The 20,598-nt window shown below is 41.7% G+C and overlaps 1 protein-coding gene across 1 annotated transcript; it reads left to right on the top strand.

The window, feature by feature from the left end:
- The first annotated feature begins 7,202 nt into the window (after positions 1-7,202).
- On the top strand, positions 7,203-19,695 carry LOC119661294. Its single transcript, XM_038070580.1, has 5 exons — positions 7,203-7,465; positions 7,819-8,359; positions 8,420-8,776; positions 19,175-19,305; positions 19,364-19,695. Exons 1-5 carry the CDS (start codon positions 7,377-7,379, stop codon positions 19,635-19,637), a joined length of 1,392 nt encoding a protein of 463 aa, XP_037926508.1. The 5' UTR covers positions 7,203-7,376; the 3' UTR covers positions 19,638-19,695.
- The last annotated feature ends 903 nt before the right edge of the window (positions 19,696-20,598 follow it).

Below are 20,598 nucleotides of genomic sequence, written 5' to 3'. Positions count from 1 at the left end.
TACGATAAGTAGGGAGTGAATGTATTTCTAAGCCCTAATTCACGGAGTACACCCTTAAGGGTGTAGATATTATGTTCGTAATACTCATATGTGCCTATTCGAGGAACATCTTGTATGAGTGAAACTGTACTGGGATTACATATTATAACGTCCAATAGAATATAGTCATGAAATTATTTCCATGATCGATCCTTTAATCTTTGGCCATTTCTTGGCTTCTTGCTCGGTTTTACAACATTAGAGGTGATATTATTATGGTAAGATGAAATCCGTCTTCCTATAAGATTTATCCATATATATTCGCATTGTTGACCTGAGGCATAACTCCTCACAATTTTCTATTGCACTGTGAACCCTAGTTGTATTCGACGCAATAGTAAGAACATGAAGTCACAACTAAATTATATTCATGCTCTCATTTCGTATGCAAACTCCTCATCCTTTAAACAGTTTTTATATACTTTCTTGCATTCCTTCCTTTTGTTCCCATTTGCTTATGGTGCGACACCTATCGATTTTTGCTTCCAAGAATTTTTTGCTTCGGTATAAAGCCACATGGCCCGGTCAAGGAGAATCCTTGAACTTGCAAGGAAATCACCCGCCGTGACTTGGAATTTATGCACACCTCGATTGTTTACAGTCCTGAAAGTTAGAAATCGAATTTCATGAAAAAGGAGTTACGTCGGAGCTTTGGAATGAAGCGGATTCATTATTAATTTATATCCTAAAAGCCGAACGAGAAAGGTAAAATTTCGGAGGGAGGATGGGGACTTGTTCGTACATATGCGCACATATTAAACTATGTCCTTTTAAAGTCTAATATCTCTGTCATTTCAATGGAGTGGGAGTATGTAAATATGTTTCCACTTGATTGTAACTGAGGGTTGGCCGTGTATCGACATTGTAAGCTTTTTTGAAAAATAGTAGTTTTATATTTGGATATCTGAAGTCTTTGTGGAAGTACTGTACTAGCGCCTTCCAAATAATTTCCTCATTATATACATATGTACATAAGAAACTATGCAACCTTCATTTGTACACTATACGAATGCAGGTACATTCGGTTCATACAAGCGGAAATTGTTGGTATTCATCAAATCAATAATGACCGCATTCCACGCGATATACCTCGTGACTTGACATAAAGGGTATGCCGCGGCAGGATATCATTTATCTTGATTAGTAGAAGCTCTGAGGGGAGGCGATGTGAAATCGACGCTTTTTGTTAAATTTCAACAACATGAGGATGTGGATACCGAAATGGATTAGATTAAGGCTGCATACTCCGTCAGCTGAGCCACAGAAGTAGAGTAATTAATGAATGGTGGAATCAAGATAAGATTTAATGAAATGAGTTCACGGGTTTTAATGGTTTGTAAGATTGGCAGAATATTGCGATTTCTAGCCCAACGTTGAGGGTGTTCATTGTCATTCATAGTTAAAACTGTCTGTCTGTATGTGGACTTTGAAACTAACTGGACAACTCCCATTAAAATAATATCAAAATTTTAAGTATTCTTTCAGCATCCATGAAAAACTTTCTTGGGTTTAGAACTTATCTTGTATTTTGGGTGCTTACTCCACAAATAATTGCAGATAGATTTACGATTTTCTTAAAAAAAAAACCTTATTAAAATCAGTTGTTGTCTGTCTGTCAGCCTGCCAGCCGGTCCTTTTTTTCGTTCGAAGGTGGAAAGCTTCAAAAACTAGTTGACACGCGGTTTTGTAGGACTATTACCTACGAAAACCTGCCCCTTCTCCTTCCACTCTCCCTGCGGGAGTCTTATAGGATATTACGTCGCGGGGCTGGATCTGAATTTATCCTGCAGTGTTGTTCGCGCTCGTGATCCTCACTCGTTCCTTCTCTTGGCTGACTTCCTTCTGTCTAACTTTTTCGACTGCAGTTCATACCCCGTTTGATCTCAGCATATAACTGATCACGTTTTCCAGAGTGAAATGCTCCCCAGTTGTAGCTTTTAATGCATATTATCCCAAAGAAAAACCCCACTTCTATTTTTTATTCGAGAGGTAGACTCCGGCTCCAGAACCCTCTTCTGTTTTTGAGCCATTGGTGTAGAAGACTTCCGTATATCCCGCCACGCATTCCTCTGGGTCTTCCCAGTCCTCTCTTCTACCAAACAGATGTATGGGGACACGAGAATCGGAAGGCATTGTAAAAACTGGGTTCAGTCCTCCCAGTCCCTCTTCCAAAGCTCTGTGCCTCCCACATCCGTTGTTTCCCCATTGATCTAATCGAATTAGTCTATTAGCTGCTCTCATTGCAGGGCTTTGAATAAATATATTCAGGGACTGCAAATTGAGTAGTGCATTCAGAGCTGCGTCGGATGTCGTGCACATGGCACCAGTGATATTCAGACACACTGTTCTTTGCAGTGCGGCTAGTTTACGGTGAAAACCTTTTTGTCTCACCTTAACCCACCACACTACGGATGCCTATACGAACATTGGCCTAATGATGGCAACGTATATTCACATTACCACATGAGGCCTGAGTCCCCATGTCGAGGCAAAGCTCCGTCTGCACAGTCCATAACCTGTGAGAGCTCGTTTCATCTTTACCTCTACATGTTTGTTCCAAAGAAGTTTTTGATCTAGAGTGACTCCCAGATATTTCACTTCTTCGGAGAGTTGAAGGGTAGTACCCCCCATCTCAGGGAGGCAAAGTCCATCCAGTTTTCTCCTTTTTATGAATAAAATCAGCTGTCTATCAAATCAATGACACCTTGTATATTCCTACACACCGTTCCAAGATCTCGATCAACAGCAAGCACAGCCACGTCATCAGCATAAGCTTGAGCATGTATTGTCAAATTTTGTAGTTCGCATAGGAGTGTGTCGATCAGCATACTCCACAGAAGTGGCGAAAGCACACCTCCTTGGGGGCAGCCCTTCGTTGCTTCTGCAGTCAGATAGGGATCGACACCCACCTCAGTGCACAGCAATCTCTGCGTTAGCATAGCATGGATCCACTTAATTAAAGCATCATCAACACCATGCGCTCTGGCGGCGTCACAAAGTTTTTGAAAAGGCGCACAGTTAAAAGCGCTTTGACCAAAGAATGAAGAGCAGACTCACAGGACTTTCCACGTTGGTAAGCATGTTGGTTTTCACTAAGTGGGTGTGACCTTAGTGCGTTTCCACGAATGTGACGCTCCACCAGTCTCTCCAAATCTTTCAGCAAGAATGAAGTCAAATTTATCTATCTGAAGTTCTTTGGATTAGAATAGTCATCTTTCCCAGATTTCGGTATGAAGACTACCCTGACCTGTTGCCAAGAGGAAGGCACGTAGCCCAGAGCAAGACATCCCCGAAAAATATTTCTTAGGGGTCGCTCTAAATGCTCCATACCCTCCTTTAGCATTGCCGGATAGATGCCATCCATGCCAGGTGCTTTGAAATGTTCAAAGGACAGTATGGCAGTTTTCACCTTTTCGTGGGTAACAACCGCTTTCGCAGTGTTCCAGTTCCCCTTGCAGCACTTGCGTGTTGAAGGGGTTGCAAGAACCGTCAACTCTTCCCCTGCCACTTCACCCACCCGTTCTCCCGGGTGGTGTACTTCCAGGAGGGTCTGTACTGAATCCAGTCTGGAGCTCGTGAATGTACCGTCGGGTTTTTTAAGAGAATCCAACTTGGTCGACTCATCCCTTTTGAGGACTCTGCGCAGCCTTGAAGTCTCTCTTTCGCCTTCCAGTTCCTCACAGTACGCTCTACGTCGAAACATACTTCGCCGTGGGACCGTTCGATCCTTCTCCGAATATCCCATCTGATTTTGTGGGTGCATCGGCCTTTCTCTCTCGATGGAATTACAGCCAAATTGGTTAAATATGGAGGCGACCAGTTAGACCAAGTGGTTCATGAACTTGTGCTCAAGGTATGGGACAGCGAATCAATGTCTGACGATTGGCAAAGAGGCATTATCTGTCTGAGATATGTGTGAGATATCACACAATGCAGCAATTATAGAGGTATCACGTTGCTGAGTACCATCTATAAGATATTCTCCCCTATCTTACTAGGCCGGATAGCCCCATACGCCCAGAACATCATTGGCCCACACCAAAGAGACTTCACTCCAGGCAAATCAGCAACAGATCAGATTTTCTCTCTGCGACAAGCGATGGAAAAACTGTTGGAATATGGACATCAATTGCACCATCTATTCACCGACTTTAAAGCCGCCTATGATAGCATAGCCAGGGTAAAACTGTACACGGCCATGACAGAATTCGGTATCCCGACGAAACTAATAAGACTGACTAGGCTGACCCTGAGCAACGTGCGAGGCCAGATAAAAGCAGCAGGATCACTCTCAAGACCATTCGACATCAACAACGGTCTAAGACAAAGGGATGCCCTATCATGCGTCCTCTTTAACCTGGCCCTCGAGAAAGTGATCCGTGATCCCACTGCCACCAGTGAAATTTGAACCGCAACTCAACTATCTGGACACTCAAATAATTTGCTATTATTATTTAGAAGTCATACCGATCTGAAAATTCACCCAGAAGTTTGTCCAGCTTGGGAATTAGAGTACAAAGCCACTCTAGCTTTGTACTGATGAAGGGGGTAAGTTGCTCCCGAAATATATATCTACAATGAAAAATAAAAATTGTAGTTTAGAGTAAGCTAGTGGTTTATCAATTTTAGGCTAGACTACAAATAGAAGACAGAAGACAGAAAAAGAAGAATCTATTGGAAAAGGTGTTTCTGTGACTTGCAAGATGCGGACTAGGCATAAACCCAACCGAAATGGAACCAATGCTATTCACCACTAAGACAAGGGTACCCAAATTCTATCTACCGTGGCTGAATGAGCCTCCAATGTAAAGTATCTGGGTGTAATCCTGGATCCAAAGCTAAATTGGAGATTTAGCACAGAACTGCTGGGTTAACAAGGCTTGTATAGCCTTCTATGCTTGCAAGAGAAACTCTGCAACGAAATGGGGTCACCACCGAGGATGGTTATCTGGATGTATATAGCTGTGGTGCGTCCCATCCTAACGTACGGCTCTATTGTATGGTAGCTGGCAGTGAGCAAAAAGTATAATAGAACGAACCTTAATATGATTCAAAGAACCGCGTGTGCAGGTGCTACCGGGACCAAGAAGTCGTATCCTGAAGATACTCTCAATATACTCCTCCATCTCCTTTCCCTAGACCTCGATATTAAATATGTTGTAGCGCGCAGTGCCGTCAAACTACGTGAGTCCTGATGGTGGACAGTGAAGTCCTACGCCATAATAACATTATAGACGAAAACCAAAAAACCAAAAAAAGGACTAATGGTTTCGTCCAAGGTAGTGGCAACTGTTCAGATGCTGTCTCACCCCTGCGTCTATTGGCAACATATGAAAAAACGCTCCTTTCTAGAATCGCAAAAACACGACAAGGTTGCGAATTATATTGAAGTTAAACCGCCAGTTGTTTGAGTCAAAGCTAAACTAAAGCTAGGTAATTGTTTAGGATATAGGGGTCCTAAGTCCTAAGATGATGTCGCGGCATTTATTTGGACGCACTGTCGAACAGGCGCAAAGCAGACTTGATAAATTGATGTGACGGGTACCCGGATAAATGGCTGCTCATGTTTTGAACCTTGTACTGGAAAAAACCGAATTAGTCATCCTAATTAAAAAAGAATTCCGAACTTCGTCTTATATCATTCGGTCAGTCGATAATCGAGTCAAAATCAGCGGAACCAGCGGGCTGACTCTTGACTCAAAGATGAGATTTTTATGAGCAAACCAAAGCAGCAGTGAACAAGGCTGCAGCTGGAGTTTCGGCGTTAGGTAGACTAATGGCCAATATTCCTACGTCTAGCAGGCAACGTCTGCTGATCAGTTCAACGCAGTCTATCCTGCTCTATAATGCAGAGGTATGGGCTGACGCCCTTGGCAAGGGGATATATCGTAAGTATCTCGCGCAAGTACAGAGACGGGGAGCTTTGCGGGTGGCATCTGCACCAGGACTGTCTCTGAACCAGCCGTGACGGTGATCGCGGGAGCGATCCTGTTGACCTTCAAACACAAGGAAGAAGAGTAAAGGGATGTGGTTGCTCGTGAAGAAGGACAACGCATCCTAGATGAGTGGCAACTCTCTTGGCAAAATGAAACTAGAGGCAGATGGACTGAGCGGTTCATTGGCAATTTAGGTGCGTGGCTGAATCGGAAGCATGGTGAGACAGACTATTCCCTTACCCAGTTCTTAAGTGGGCATGGAGGTTTTCAGTGTTACCTGAACAACATTAGAAAGGCATGATTGTGTGTTTTGAAATGAAGTTGTGGACGACGCCCATCACACTTTTTTTTCTTCTGGAAGGTGAGATGGGATTCGTCACCAGGTCTATTTAAGCATAGGGATCTCTCTCCAGACAACATTGAGATGCTGAGGAGAGCTGACATGTTGGCCATTACGTTCGGGTCCTTCTCGTTGCAAAGAAGATAGAGCTTGACCGGTGAAGGAGCCGAATGGCAGAGGTTCTTTGAATTAACCGTTCCCTTCCCTCACCTCTCGTTGGTGAAAGGAATTCCCTGATTCGAAGGCTCTGCAGGGCGGAAGAGTTCGGGGACTAGCCGGAAGTAATATTACAAACGGTTGCAGGCTAGCTCTCTGACGATGGGGGAGGTGTTTAGTTGGTAGTCCGACGACGTACCGTTGCGGGAGCTCAACAATCTGTGTGTAAAAAGATTACCCTACCCCACCCCAAAAAAAAAACACTTAGAACCATAGACGCCGATTGGGCGAACCACACTGCTAAAAATTTTAGATTTAAGACGTTTGCCGATGCATGGATCTCAAAGAACGCCAGTCGTGGAAGGTTTCATCAAAATGGGTACTAAAATTTCAGATTAACTATATTTCGTACTTTCACAGTTCTTATAACTGCGGAGATACATCCTACGAGTTTAGATTCTTTCGAAAAGCTTTACTCCTCTGAAGGGAAAATTTTTGTCGGTGATTAAATCCTCTGTATCGGTTCAGGCGAATATTTTGCTTAATTTGGTACAATGAATGAACCTTTTTAAATCATATGTTATAAGTAGACTTCTATCAATCAAGTGAACTGATTCTGACGTGGTATGAAATACATACTTGTTGTATTCTATAATCCAGTGAATGAAGTATAAAATATGGCGACTTTAAGCAACCGCAGATAATAGCTTGATATAAAACATTTTATTTTCGAAAATAATACTATTCATTCATGAAGTCTCACTAAGGACACTAGAACATTGAAGAATATTGTATAGTAACTTCGTACCCCAACAGAAATTATTTTGATAACAAAAAGAAGAAAATTAGAGCTCATCTTATTTTTATCTTATTGAGAGTTTTTTTCGGAGTTCCATTTATTCACAATGAAACCCGCAGCCAATCAATTTGACAGTAATCTAGAAGATACTTCCTTTGAGGCATACCAGGATTCGTCAGAATGCGAAAGCATAGGGTAAGTGGTTCCATGCATCATTTATAACTTGTTTTCTTCCGTTCGAAGTTACATCGAAGCAATCAGGAAATCCGAAAAGTTTTGAGAAAAAACAAAACAGCGACTATGCACCCGCTTTAAGGATTTTGTCAAAATCATTATCGAAGATTCGGAATTTTTTGTTTCCCCCATTAACTGAAAATTACAGAGATTCGCTCTACTTACGTGAATGAAAAGAAATTTCGAAGCAGAAAATCTCTTAAAAAGTTTGCGAAAATTATCAAAGCTAGATTAGTTTTAAACCAGAATTTTATTTCAAAATTTTGCTGTGTCAAGTTCTTTATCAATTAAAAAACGAAAAATAAATTTGGCAGCCTAAACCAAGAAGACAACACCGAGGAAACTAGTTCGGAGTCGAAGGACACAAAACTTCCTATTAGTCCTTCTTTGGTACATGATACAGAGAAGACCAGGATCCCGAAACCGTTGGTCCGAATTTATAATCCGAATGCGGCGCTGAACCGTAATTGCGGTGGTGATCAAAAGTGCAACGCTACTGACTATTATACTGCCAGCAGCATCAATTTTCGCAAAAGGAAGTCAGTGTCGCTGATGGAGATTCAAAGAATGCGGAAGGGAAGCCGCACCTCGAAATCCGTTGTCCACCAGAGTCAGAAGTCTGGTCATAATTTAGCACTTCAACCTTCGTCACGTGGTGATAATTGTTGCTATGAACGCTCTTCGTTGCAGCTTCGTAATGACTATTACTGCTTCGTCAGCGAGAATGAGGAGTCTGAGGTTGACTCCAAATTGGCTGGCATGAGGGTTTTCGCCTCAATCATGCTGAATGCTTGGCGTCGTCGCAGGGATGAGGTTCGTCGTTTGAATGATGAACTCAACCGAATCAAGAAAGGGGTAAGTTTTGATAGCCAATACGTTATCCATTCAAGGAATAACAACCAATGTCCTTTATAGTCGGTTAAAACCAAGAACCAAATCCATGTGATCAGTTCACTGTTCAAAGTTGAGCAGAAAACAAACGATGACTTAAGTTGCCGATTACGTCGCTGCCTTGAAGATCAACAAAAATTGCAGGATATGTATAATGACTTGAATAAAGCCTTCACTGGACTACAGGTAAAATTTGGCGAAACGGAGCAACTGGTGGAAGAGAAGGTGAAGGAAATTGATGGTCTAAACTATTTACTCAGCGAATCTAAAACAAACTTATTCAAATCAATGTCTCGTGAACGCGAACTGGAGACCAATTTGAGTAATGAGCAACGGAAACTCCTGGAGTTGGAGAATGAAAAAAATGAATTACTGAGCACGGTAAGGATAAAATGAAATGAGGTTCACACTGAACGAAGGAATTTGATTGAAAAATGTTACTTTTCTTATTATTCTATTAGTACTAGCTTTCAACCGGTTTCAGAACGTTAGCTACATAGACACATTCCTCTCCAGGAACAACTTCTGGATGAATTTGAAATTTATGATCTCTTCTATTGCATCAAACGTTATGGAGCTTTCCATCCATTTCATATTAAATTATTAAAGGAATATGCTCAAGCATTGTTTGTGCTTTTATACCACGCTATGGCATAGCGTACCAAACAAGGGTCTATTCAGATTTCTCAGCAGATCTACTGGCTAACAGTTGCTGTGCATGTCTGGTTGATCTTTCAATGTTCATATTTTGCGTGGCATTTTGATAGTTTCCAGAATTTAATATATCACCAATCACAGTCATAATTCGTCAATGATGATGAAACAACGTAAATCGCACCAAAATATTTTCCATCAAAAACCACATATATGTACACACCAGTTTTCATGGCGATCGAGTGAAGGGTGTAGAATTGTGAAAAGTGAAAACACCGTCATCGAAATACATAGGGGCTCAGGAAGGGGGAAAAGGAATTGTATGTTTTTGTGTTTTTTTAAAGACCCGTTACGTACAAAAAGAATCAACGAGAAAGATAAAATCCTGACAGTGCCAGGAGATCAGTACTCCATATGGAGACTTTTAGCATCCTATATATCCGTCACTGGACAGTGGCATGGATTTGACCAAACGTTGGGTATATTCGGCTGGAATATTTCTCCAATATTCGGGAAGACGTAGACTTATCACTCGTACAGCGTTAAGTTTGAGCACAGTCAGACTTGAAAGTTGACAGTGTGGATGCCCTATACTCCACAAAGGAGTGCACCGGAGGAATATAAATACAGGATGTTTAATTCAGCATTAAAACTTTCTGCACATCCTAAATAATGCCTGAACTTCGGCAATAAGTCTCGGGAGGGTTAATCGATTGAGAATAGCCAACGCAATGGAATTCCCTTTGTCATACCCTATTCCAAGCTGAATTGCTCATATTTTTTCATAGTAGCAGAGTTCCAGTGTGTTGCGCTCACTACTATTTACAGTCATCAACAAAGTTTTCAGGTGATTGCATTCATCGATCCGTTTCCACGGTTCTGTAACCAACCAAGGTGTTGTAACGTCCCTTTAGAACGTGGCCGACAACTTTATGCGCGACAAAAACAAAGGTACTTTTGATAGCGACTCATTGCTCATCAATATTTTTAAACGGGTCATTAACAAGTTAGCCATTTGCGAAAATTTTCCCACAAATGAAAGCCGTATCGCGAAGATTGTACGTAAAAACCAAAACATCATCGATCTCTAAGTGTAATCTCGCGGTGTTTCTAGCGATTATATTATTTGAAATAATTAAGGCTTGCCTTTTCTATTCACTACTAATATTTATTAAGCTTGCTAACAAGACTTGTTAGCACTGATGGAAGGAACAATTCGTTCTCGAAATATCGGTATTTGCAAACTTAATAAATATTACAAACGAATAGAAAGCAAATCTTAATTATTTCAAATCACCGGTGTGATTCTACGTGGGATGTCCTTGAAACTACATATCATCATGGCGGTATCCGGTATCCGGTTTAGGCCTGCCTTAATAAGGAACTTCAGACACCCTCGTTTTGCACTGAGGTCCACCAATTCGATATCCCTAACAGCTGTCTGGCGTCTTGACCTACGCCATCACTTCATCTCAGGCAGGGTCTGTCTCGTCTTCTTTTTCTACTGCCTTATAGACTCTCGGGGTTGGATTATCCTCAGCCATCCAGGTTAAGTGACCCGCCCACAGGAACCTGTTGAGCTGGATTTTAGAGAGACAACCAGACGGTCATGGTATCGCTCATAGATTTCGTGGTTATATAGCCCATGGAATCGTCCATCCTCATGTAGGGGACCAAAAGTTCTTGGGAGGATTCCTCTCATACACGGCCGAGAGTTCGCAACTTTTTCATTTTCTTTCTCTAAGAACCCAGATTTCCGAGGAATACATCATAGTCTTGTAAAGTAAGAGCTTTGACCCTATGGTGAGACGTTTCGAGCGAAGCAGTTCTTATAATTTTATTGTTTTCGTTTGACCAGTGCGATTGGATCTTGTTCGATCTTTGGTTTTTGACGCTGTCGTTGCCACCGTACTTTGTCTTGCCTGCATTAATGTGCAGCTCGAGATCTCGCGCAGCCAGCTCGATCTGGATGAAGGTAGACTGTACATCTCGGGTAGTTCTTCCCATGATGTCAATATCGTCAGCGTAGGCCAGTAGTTGTGTGGACTTCAACAGAATGGTGCCTCTCGCATTAACAACGGCATCGCGAATCACTTTCTACAGGGCCAGGTTGAAGAGGATGCATGATAGGGCATCCCCTCTTCTTAGACTCTTGTTGATGTTGAATGGTCTCGCGAGTGATCCTGCTGCTTTTATCTGGCCTCGCACATTGGTCAGAGTCAGCCTAGTCAGTCTTATCAATTTCGTCAGAATACCGAATTATATCATGACTGTGTACAGTTTTACCCTAGCTATGCTATCATAGGCGGCGATGAATAGATGGTGCAACTGGTGTCCATATTCCAACAATTTTTCCATCGCTTGTCGCAGAGAGGAAATCTGATCTGTTGCTGATTTGCCTGGAGTGAAGCCTCTTTGGTATGGACCAATGATGTTCTGGGCGTATAGAACTGGGTGAATGTTCAGATCGGTATGACTTCTAAATAATAATAGCAAATTATTTGAGTGTCCAGATAGCTGAGTTGCGGTTCAAATTTCACTGGTGGCAGTGGGATCAGGGATCACTTTCTCGAGGGCCAGGTTAAAGAGGACGCATAACAGGGCATCCCTTTGTCTTAGACCGTTGTTGATGTCGAATGGTCTTGAGAGTGATCCTGCTGCTTTTATCTGGCCTCGCACGTTGGTCAGGGTCAGCCTAGTCAGTCTTATTAGTTTCGTCGGGATACCGAATTCTGTCATGGCCGTGTACAGTTTTACCCTGGCTATGCTATCATAGGCGGCTTTAAAGTCGGTGAATAGATGGTACAACTGATGTCCATATTCCAACAGTTTTTCCATCGCTTGTCGCAGAGAGAAAATCTGATCTGTTGCTGATTTGCCTGGAGTGAAGTCTCTTTGGTGTGGGCCAGTGATGTTCTGGGCGTATGGGGCTATCCGGCCTAGTAAGATAGGGGAGAATATCTTATAGATGGTACTCAGCAACTGATACCTCTATAATTGCTGCACTGGGTGATATCTCCCTTTTTATGTATGAAACAGATAATGCCTCTTTGCGAGTCGTCAGGCATTGTTTCGCTGTCCTACACCTTGAGCACAAGTTGATAAACCAGTTGGTGTAATTGGTCGCCTCCATATTTAACCAATTCGGCTGTAATTCCATCGGCTCCTGGTGAATTATTATTTTTAAGACGATGAATTGCACGGAGTGTTTCTATATTTAATGGTGGCACTATTTTTCCGTCGTCTTCAGTTGGCGGGATCTCCAAGTCGCCGACGTTCTGGTTGTTTAGTAGCTCATGAAAGTACTCAACCCATCACTCCAATGTGTCCATTCTGCCGAAAATGAGATTTCCCTTTTTGTCTCGGCAGGATGAGCATCGAGGTATATAAGGTTTCATCCTGCTGACTTGTTGGGAAAACTTCCGTACCTGGTGCGATTGCTCCCTGTATTTTTCGAGTTCACAGACCTGTTGGTTCTCCCAGGCTTCCTTTTTCCGTCTGTGAAGTCGCTTCTCCGCTCTCCGAGTGGTACTCCAGTGGAAGTAAATTTGTGTCACGTGCTATTTGTAGTTCGACTGCCCGCTTCCACTGTCAAACTACTACTATTTTGTCTTTTCGAATTCTATGTGTATTAGATTCCGAAGTTAACTCACCTGGCCTGGTGTTTTTCTCATATTATGCCACCTTCTCGACTCGAGGAATATAGAAGCTGTAGACAATCTTCTTAAAAAATCTGCTACTACTTACGGCAAGCGACCAGAGATCAATATTCTTATTGTCCTTTCAAAGCATAGATTCAGAACTGGTTCACCATCTCTAAATAATTACGTACGTATATAGTTTTCGTTTGCTCTAATAACCAATATCGAAACAGAGCTTAAGGAAAACCTACTCTGAGTCAACAAAACAAGCCGGTACTTTTGCATGATGATAGGCAATGCAGAGTTTGTATCGTTTGTCCAATAAGGAAGGTAGCTGATTTCAGCCTGTATTGAATTAGGAGGGCTAACGCTCTGTTCTCCTGAGAGCAGGCGCGGTAACTTCATTGCCAGAACCCACTTTCACTCACATGATCACAATATCATCTTTAGGAAACCTCTAACGGGCTAGGGCTGCATTAGTATCTAACTCAAGACAGATGATGCCTGGTTGCCAGTTATCGGGTATTGATTCCCTATCCGAAACCTTGAACATAGTTGCTGAACAACATAGTGCATTTGGTCGTCTTCATATTAAAGCAGTTTGACTGTAATTCCATAGGCTCCTCGTAACTTATGATTCTTAAGCTAATGAATTTGCAGGACTGTGTCTTCCTTTTGGTATTGGTAGTATTTATCCGTCTTCAGTTGGCAGAATATTCTGCGTATAATTGCTCATAGAAACCGGAAATCTCTGATGCTGCCTAGGACTGTACAATTGTGATGCAGTGAAATTCAAAATCAGAATCCAGCCCCCAGGAAATGAAACCGCGACTTGCTGTAATGATTAGCAACCTTTCTACACCGGATTCCCGTCTACTACCATTAGAACTTGCAGGGTACAAAACAACGGTATCGTAAGAGCGGAAAGAATACTTTCCAGAGTCCCACTATTTCACTTCATTTAAGCCCAGAATGGCTAACCTACATCGACGAAATTCTCTCTCGAGCCAAAAACCATAATTTTGGGGACCGTTAACACTGTTGTTGGGAAGCGTGCACACTTTCCAGAAATGAATCATAAATCGAATTTAATAGATAAAGGTCGGGCAAGTGAAACAATCCTCTATTCGAGGCACTACTGTAGTTTCGATGTCAAATAGTTTCGAAATTTGCCAGTCGTTTCGCCAAAAATATTCATTACTCTTTGTCCCGTTTTATGACAAGCTGGAATTATTTTGAGTGTGTTCTTAAGCCCCATCTCAATGACCGAGGTGACGACACGCCCATATATCGAGTTGACGGTTTCCAGCATATTCAGTTAAAGTCTCTAAATCCATATGTTGATGTATCTCAGTACGTCCCTTTTCAATGTCGGCGAATATCCCCATCTTGTACTAACTTATCTTTCTGCTTCCTCCATAAGCACTGCAGTATTCCAGTTTCTTCTTCGTGTTGAAAGGTTTGCAGAAACTGCCCATTCCTCCCATCTATTTCTGCCACCTGTTCTTTCGGATGATATAATTCGAAGAAATTCTGTACTGACTTAGCTGTGGAGTTCATGAAAGTTTCATCCGGCTTTTTGTGTCCTACATGGCCTACTCATCCCTTTTAATGATTGCCTCGAAGTCGTTCTTTCGTCTAACGCTTCCTCAAAACAAACGAATCTCATTTTCATCAAGTTAAATCAGTCTTCATTGCTATTGCTTTTGCAAACACCATTAATATAGGACAAGCCCTTTCAAAGCACTCAACGGTTGTCGCGCCTCCCCTAACAGTTCTAACATTTTTAAAGTAGAAATTGCTACAGAAATTACTTCACTTCTCCACGTTCGCGGTAATGAATCCAGCTGCGGTGAAATCAAATAGCTTCTCTTTTTTAGAATCTACTATTTCTCAAGCAAATATGTTGAACCACTCGCATCACAACCTATTGAGAGTTCAAGAGTTCAAATACTAGATCCTCAGTTTTTCCGTGGGTGGACGATGAAGATAGGCTGGTATTCACAGGCAATTAACTCTTACCATTATTTGAGTGATGCAAGATAACCGCAGTTCCTGAACACAAAGTTGCAGTCTTAAGGCATAACCCTATCTACTCTACGCGACGCCACCCAGTCACAAACTGCACTGCCTTTCAAAATATCTTTTTATGGTTTTGTAGGCCGCACTACACCCTTAAGCGACACTGCACGACGCGACCTTCAGCCAAGCGACGGGACACGGTCGAGTTGCCTGACAGAGAATACTTTTCGGTGTTACGTATCATTTCCTTATAATTAATTAAGTGTTGGTTTGTATCCACCTTTAAAAAATGTCAAAATATGCATTTGTTTGCAGTTGACTGCCGCGTTAGTGCAATATAGGCATGCCGCGTCGCGGAACTGTGCTGAATTTTGTGTCGTATGGCGTAGCGTAAATGGGGACATACCTCTATAGCGCTGGAAAACTGGAGAATAACTGAAGAATTTGTTACGTTCATTGTGAGTCCTCCTGGATCTACCAGCTTGTTTTCACTTTCAGGTCAGGTTTTCAATTTCTTGGGTCCGATTTCACAGGCGGTCCTGGCGGTACAGCAACGCCCACTTACCCATTTCCAAGAAGCATTGCCTACTTTCGTAGTACCTTCCGTTGCCGTCGACTAGAAACCCCTCCGGGTTTTCCACATAGCGGTATTAAACTAGTTCACATCACCAGCTTCCGCTTTTCCTGGTAAGGAAGAAAGGGTTCCGACAGGCAAAATTTAGTCTGTAGTGACTGAAGTTTCCATCTGAATCAATCGGTTTCGACACACCGATATTAGAACAAGTATGTTCACATCACCAGTTTTCCTTTTTCTGCTTTTTCTGGTAGAGGCGGAAGAGAGGGTTTTAACTCTCTTGATAGTAGCTTTACTCCCTTTGTGGCTAAAGTTTCCTTCCGCCGTGCCTTCCTCTTCCATTTTCTATAAGGTTTAGAGAATAGTGGCAGGAATATACCGGCTACAGTCTGGTTTCCAGTTACTCCGAGTATGGGAATTTCTATACTTTCGCTTGTCTCACCACCCCTATAAATACAGACGTTCAACTGAAATAAGAGCAAGCCTTCCACAAATTTTTTTCTGAAGGAACCTGAACCTGTGAGGCCTCCGAAATTCGAGCCTCGGCGACGACTTGATTACTCATAGTCGCAGATTTCCTCCACTTCCGTGCTTCCTTACCACTTGGACATTTCGTCGTTTCCATATTTACATTTTGAACTATTTTAACTGTGATAGTGAAATACCAAAGATTACACGACCACAACGAGGTAGTGTTCCTGGGGAGACGACTGTTTCATCCAGTGTAGGAGCAACGTATCAGAGCTGAATAATCCTTACACTAGGAGTAGCGTAACCGTAAGTTCCAGTTCTAGGTGTTGACTGCTCCCGTATATATATTTGCAAACACAGCATAAGTGCAAAATACAATATTCATGCTAAAATCTGCATTTGTTTTGCTGTTTTCTGTGAGTCCTGGGTTGGCTTCGTCGTTATTTCGTTTGTAAACGACTTGGCGGCCAAGCATTGTTGCCACAGTTTCCAAGGAGTACAATTAGTTAGTATTCGCATCTATAACTCTATTACTGGTTGTGATTGATCCCAATCTCTTTATCCCCTGCAATCAATAACACCTTGTCAGTAGATTATCAAATTTCATCTGCTATTGACACATTTATACTTTCTGCCGATAGCTTATATACTTGATAATATGTAGGAACTGCTGAAACACAGATGGCCAGTGTTGGAAGACCCTCTGGAGCACAGAAACATCAAACCTTTCTGGTCTCCTGGTCATTCGCAACTCCCGTAGTCCCGTCCAGCTATCTCTTCCTTTCATTGAATTCTCTTGCTCCCCTGCTAACTCCCCTCAACTATCTTCCGGTTTACTCTGCTATTACTTTTCCCCCGTCATATGTTCTCTCTCCTCTCTCTTTTTTCCTTCCGCTAGTGGATGTAGTCTGCAACTTCCGTACAATGTCAGCGATTGGTTGTCCGCCGATTTTGGCCATGTCATAGTAAAAGAACACGGATTTATTAAGCGTAGGTCCAACTAATTCCAAACTGCTCGACTTCACTAAATTTGTCTCCAAATGTCTGAATTCACCACAGGAAGCGCATACGACTTTACTAAAACCTCCGACACTGTAAGCGTCCCCATTCCAGTAGATACATAGCTTGCTCTTTACATATCCAGCCGATCCTGCTGCGTCTCTTTTGATGACTGCAGATCCCGTTTCTTCTCACCCTCCTCTGGTTTTCTGCAGGGGAATCTATTGTGTCCTTCATTATTTTTATTTTTTATCAACGACCTGCTCCCCCCCTCCTTACTTTTCCCTGTTTGCTGTATACCGACGACCTTTAGTTGTTATCCTCTATATCGCGGCCTTTGGACTGTCTCCCTTCAATCAAACCTAGACAATCTGGTTCGCTAGCGCACTGCCAATGGTTTAGTGCTTAATGTCAGAAAATGCTACTTGCTGAGGATTTACTCAGGCACTTGTTTTTCCTACTCTCTTAACGGACGCTTCGACACTCACTGCGTCGAAGTAACCAATGGGGAAGCAAAGTAGTCAGGATTTATCCAACCCTCCTTTCCTCCCTTCAACTCCCTCGTGAAAAGTACGCTGGAATATTGCTCGGTGATCTGGTCACCCTCCCTTAACAGTGATTGTCTTGTCCTTGAAAAGGTACAACGTAAATTTTCCCGTTCCCTCTTCGTTAAGAAAAACTTTCCTCGTGTGGACTACCCCTCCTGCCTTCGTTTTCTGATCCATCCTTCTCCGTCAACAGCGTAGAATCTATCTGAATTTATGTACATTTTTTAAACTTTCCTTGGGTCTGATAGATTGCCCCACCTATAAGGACATCACCTGCCGTCCTCAGTCTTATAATATGGTACTCACAATGCAGACATTTTCAACATGACATTCACGGAGCTCAAAACCTTTCAGTAGTTTTGAGGATAGGTTAAGCTTCTTGCTTTCTCCTCCTTCTGAGGACAATAAGTAGCTGGAATTTACTCTGTTTATTGTTCGCTAATAATAAATAATGAACTCTGTTCCGATAGTTGATTAGCTGAGGAGCACATCCCTCACAAATGCTGACTTATAATAGTGTTGGCTTCCCCCACAAGGGAAGGGTTCAGTTTATTTAGAGAAGAAGTATATCCAAAAACCTTTGAAATTGCAATTCGGAACGCAGACTATAATCTGTATGCGAAGGAGATATACTTCGTTCATCGGAATTCCATGGTCCCATAATCCATTTTCCTTTGTGGTATTCACATATGCATATATGTGAGCACTGGATTGTAAATCGTCATTTCTACTCAAGGGCAGACCCAGACTTTTTGTGATTGTATGCTCCCTCTGGAATAAATAATATCCTGGGAAGATGTATTTTTGGCAACGTAATTTTTCTCATGTTTGTTTACTCCTTGAATTGTATCCTCGTTTGTTGTCTATATCTGCGCCTCCTGAATCTTTCCAATATGTTTTCTCATAAACTCTTTCCCCCATGGCGCCCTTTAATTCTAGGATTTGCCTTTCGAAACACAGGCAGCATTTCGAAGTGTTTTTGAGATATATTTGCGCCTGCAATAACATAGCTTGAAGAGCACTTGTTGTCCTTTATACGCGGCCTTCAATGCGGGCTAGTGAATGATTGTCCTCGTAAGTGCTATTAAGAGGTAACTATAATTCTAGGAAACCTATTTTAATGCAACTTCCCAGGATGAGCAGATAAAATAATATTGAACTCCCTTTTTCCTAGTGTTCTGCGATAATTGCAAATTCAAGTAAATTAAAAGGAGGCAATCAGCGATAGATTGAGTCATGCATCAACTTCTCACGTTCCAAGCCTCATACAAATCTACCAGGACCATTAGTAGCTGACGAAGCTTTAATTCCTTGGAACGGAAAATTCGCCTATAGTGAAAGCTTTTATGAATGAATCAGCTCGCAAGACCTCCCTGGAACTGGGGGTTAATGGGGTGGACGTGTCATGTACCGTCCTTGACTAAGTTTGATGACTCAACTATTTGGAATGTTGATTACAATCCGTACTTCCATTTATTGTGGGTTAGTGGTGACGATGAGGGTGGGAGGAGGGCTGTTGTACTTAGAAGTCTTTTCACCTTAGGTGAGAAAAAAATTAACCATGAACCCGAGGAGTGGACGCTCAGGTATTTTGATTTATAGATAAATTTTTATCAAGGCGGATGTAATCTCCGGGGCAGACTAATGTATTGATTTTTACTTTGTTCGAGCTAAGTTAATATTTGCTTGGTGTATGGTATTTGGAAGAGAAAATAAGTGATAAGAAAAGCTGGCTATTTTCCTACAATTCTACAAATCTTCAATTTTCTACAATTTGCTTCTTAATTGTGTGTACTATACATGTTCTGCAGTTTCTGAACAAATAAAGTATTAACTGATTTCCATTCGGTTCAATATCTACCTGTCACAGATCGCTCAGCTCCAACAGACAATTAATGCAAAAGCAGAGGTTGAATCAGCCCTCACAAGTAAATCGAAGGAAGTGGAGTACCTGAAATCACAACTCGACACTTTGGAGAAGAAACTTAAGGATCTGAAGGAGTAAGTAGTATAGTTGAGCTCCCCAGAAACATATACATCAAGGCAGATTCTTTTGCAGGAAAGAAGCGCAAGTTAAGGAATATCAGCAACTAGACCTGACCAATCGCAAGCTTATCCAGGAGCTCTCCGAGCGCATTAATTTTCTTGAAGGCACCCTCAAAAATTCATTCATGACAAGAGCGCTGGAATTCTGCAAGCAGCTTCATAAATCGACATACATGTATAGTCATCTACTATTATATTGCTTATTACCCATGACACCGCCCCCAACTAAAATTTCATTGAACACTACTCACGCCTTGGAAAAGGCTCTGAATTTTTGCTGGAGGTGAACTTATCAATCAATCCAAAAAGTTTAAAAAAAAAGAAACCGAAATGTTACTGTGATTGGATCGGGAATTGCGATAATTTACTATTCGGAAAGTTTGCGTTGGTAACGTTTTTTTAAAAACTTGTTTGATTAAGTTTTAGTCAGGGTTGCAAAAAAAAAACAATTCTTTAGGATAAGTTTATGTGGTTTTGACCACCGTCGTATATTTTCTATGAATTTGATTCTGTTCCATTTACAAGGAGTATCAAATCCTTTTTATGTTCTTTTCTCGGCAGCATACTATAATTGCATTGTTTTTTGTACTTACAATATTTGATGGATCAAGATATAGAATAATAAATTAATAAAACTATTTTTTTGAAAATATATAAATAAATTTAAATAATTTCATTCAATTTAAAATAATACATTTGGGTAGAGTCCATTGCGTTGCAGGTTTCCCAGTTTACGTAAAAGGTGACTAAAAAAGATACACGTATTCTCCTCGTCGATGGTGTGAAGAGTCTACATAATACTCAGCTTTAGTTTTCCCGCACTTAGCGAGAACCGCAGCAAGCTTAGCTGGGCATTCTGGAAATAATCGAAGGGAAGTTGTACGAGTCTGGAGAGTACACCTTGCTGCCTTAAGCCCTGGTAAATCTGCTACGCGCAGGTGGTGTAAGACTATTACTGTCAGCTACGAGAAGTTACACTCTCATGACCTGAGTGTCGTTTTCTAACTGGATATTGATTATGAGATAAAAGAGAGTTCAGATAAAAGAGAGAAGGGTTTGAAGCAACGTACTTTGTACTATCCTCAGTAAAATAAAAATAAAATTCTGAGAGCAGGGAAAGAGATTAGTAAAGTATAAATAGAGTTGCTCCATTGTGCTACCTGATCTACCTTGGTGACAGGTCCCAGGATAGGCCGACCAAGAAAGCTCACTAAATGTCGCTAAAGACCAAAAATTATCGCGTTGAGT

The sequence above is a fragment of the Hermetia illucens genome, chromosome 1 (genome assembly GCF_905115235.1).
Source record: "Hermetia illucens chromosome 1, iHerIll2.2.curated.20191125, whole genome shotgun sequence".
Lineage (NCBI taxonomy): Eukaryota > Metazoa > Arthropoda > Insecta > Diptera > Stratiomyidae > Hermetia > Hermetia illucens.
This window is presented reverse-complemented; position numbering and strand designations above follow the sequence as displayed.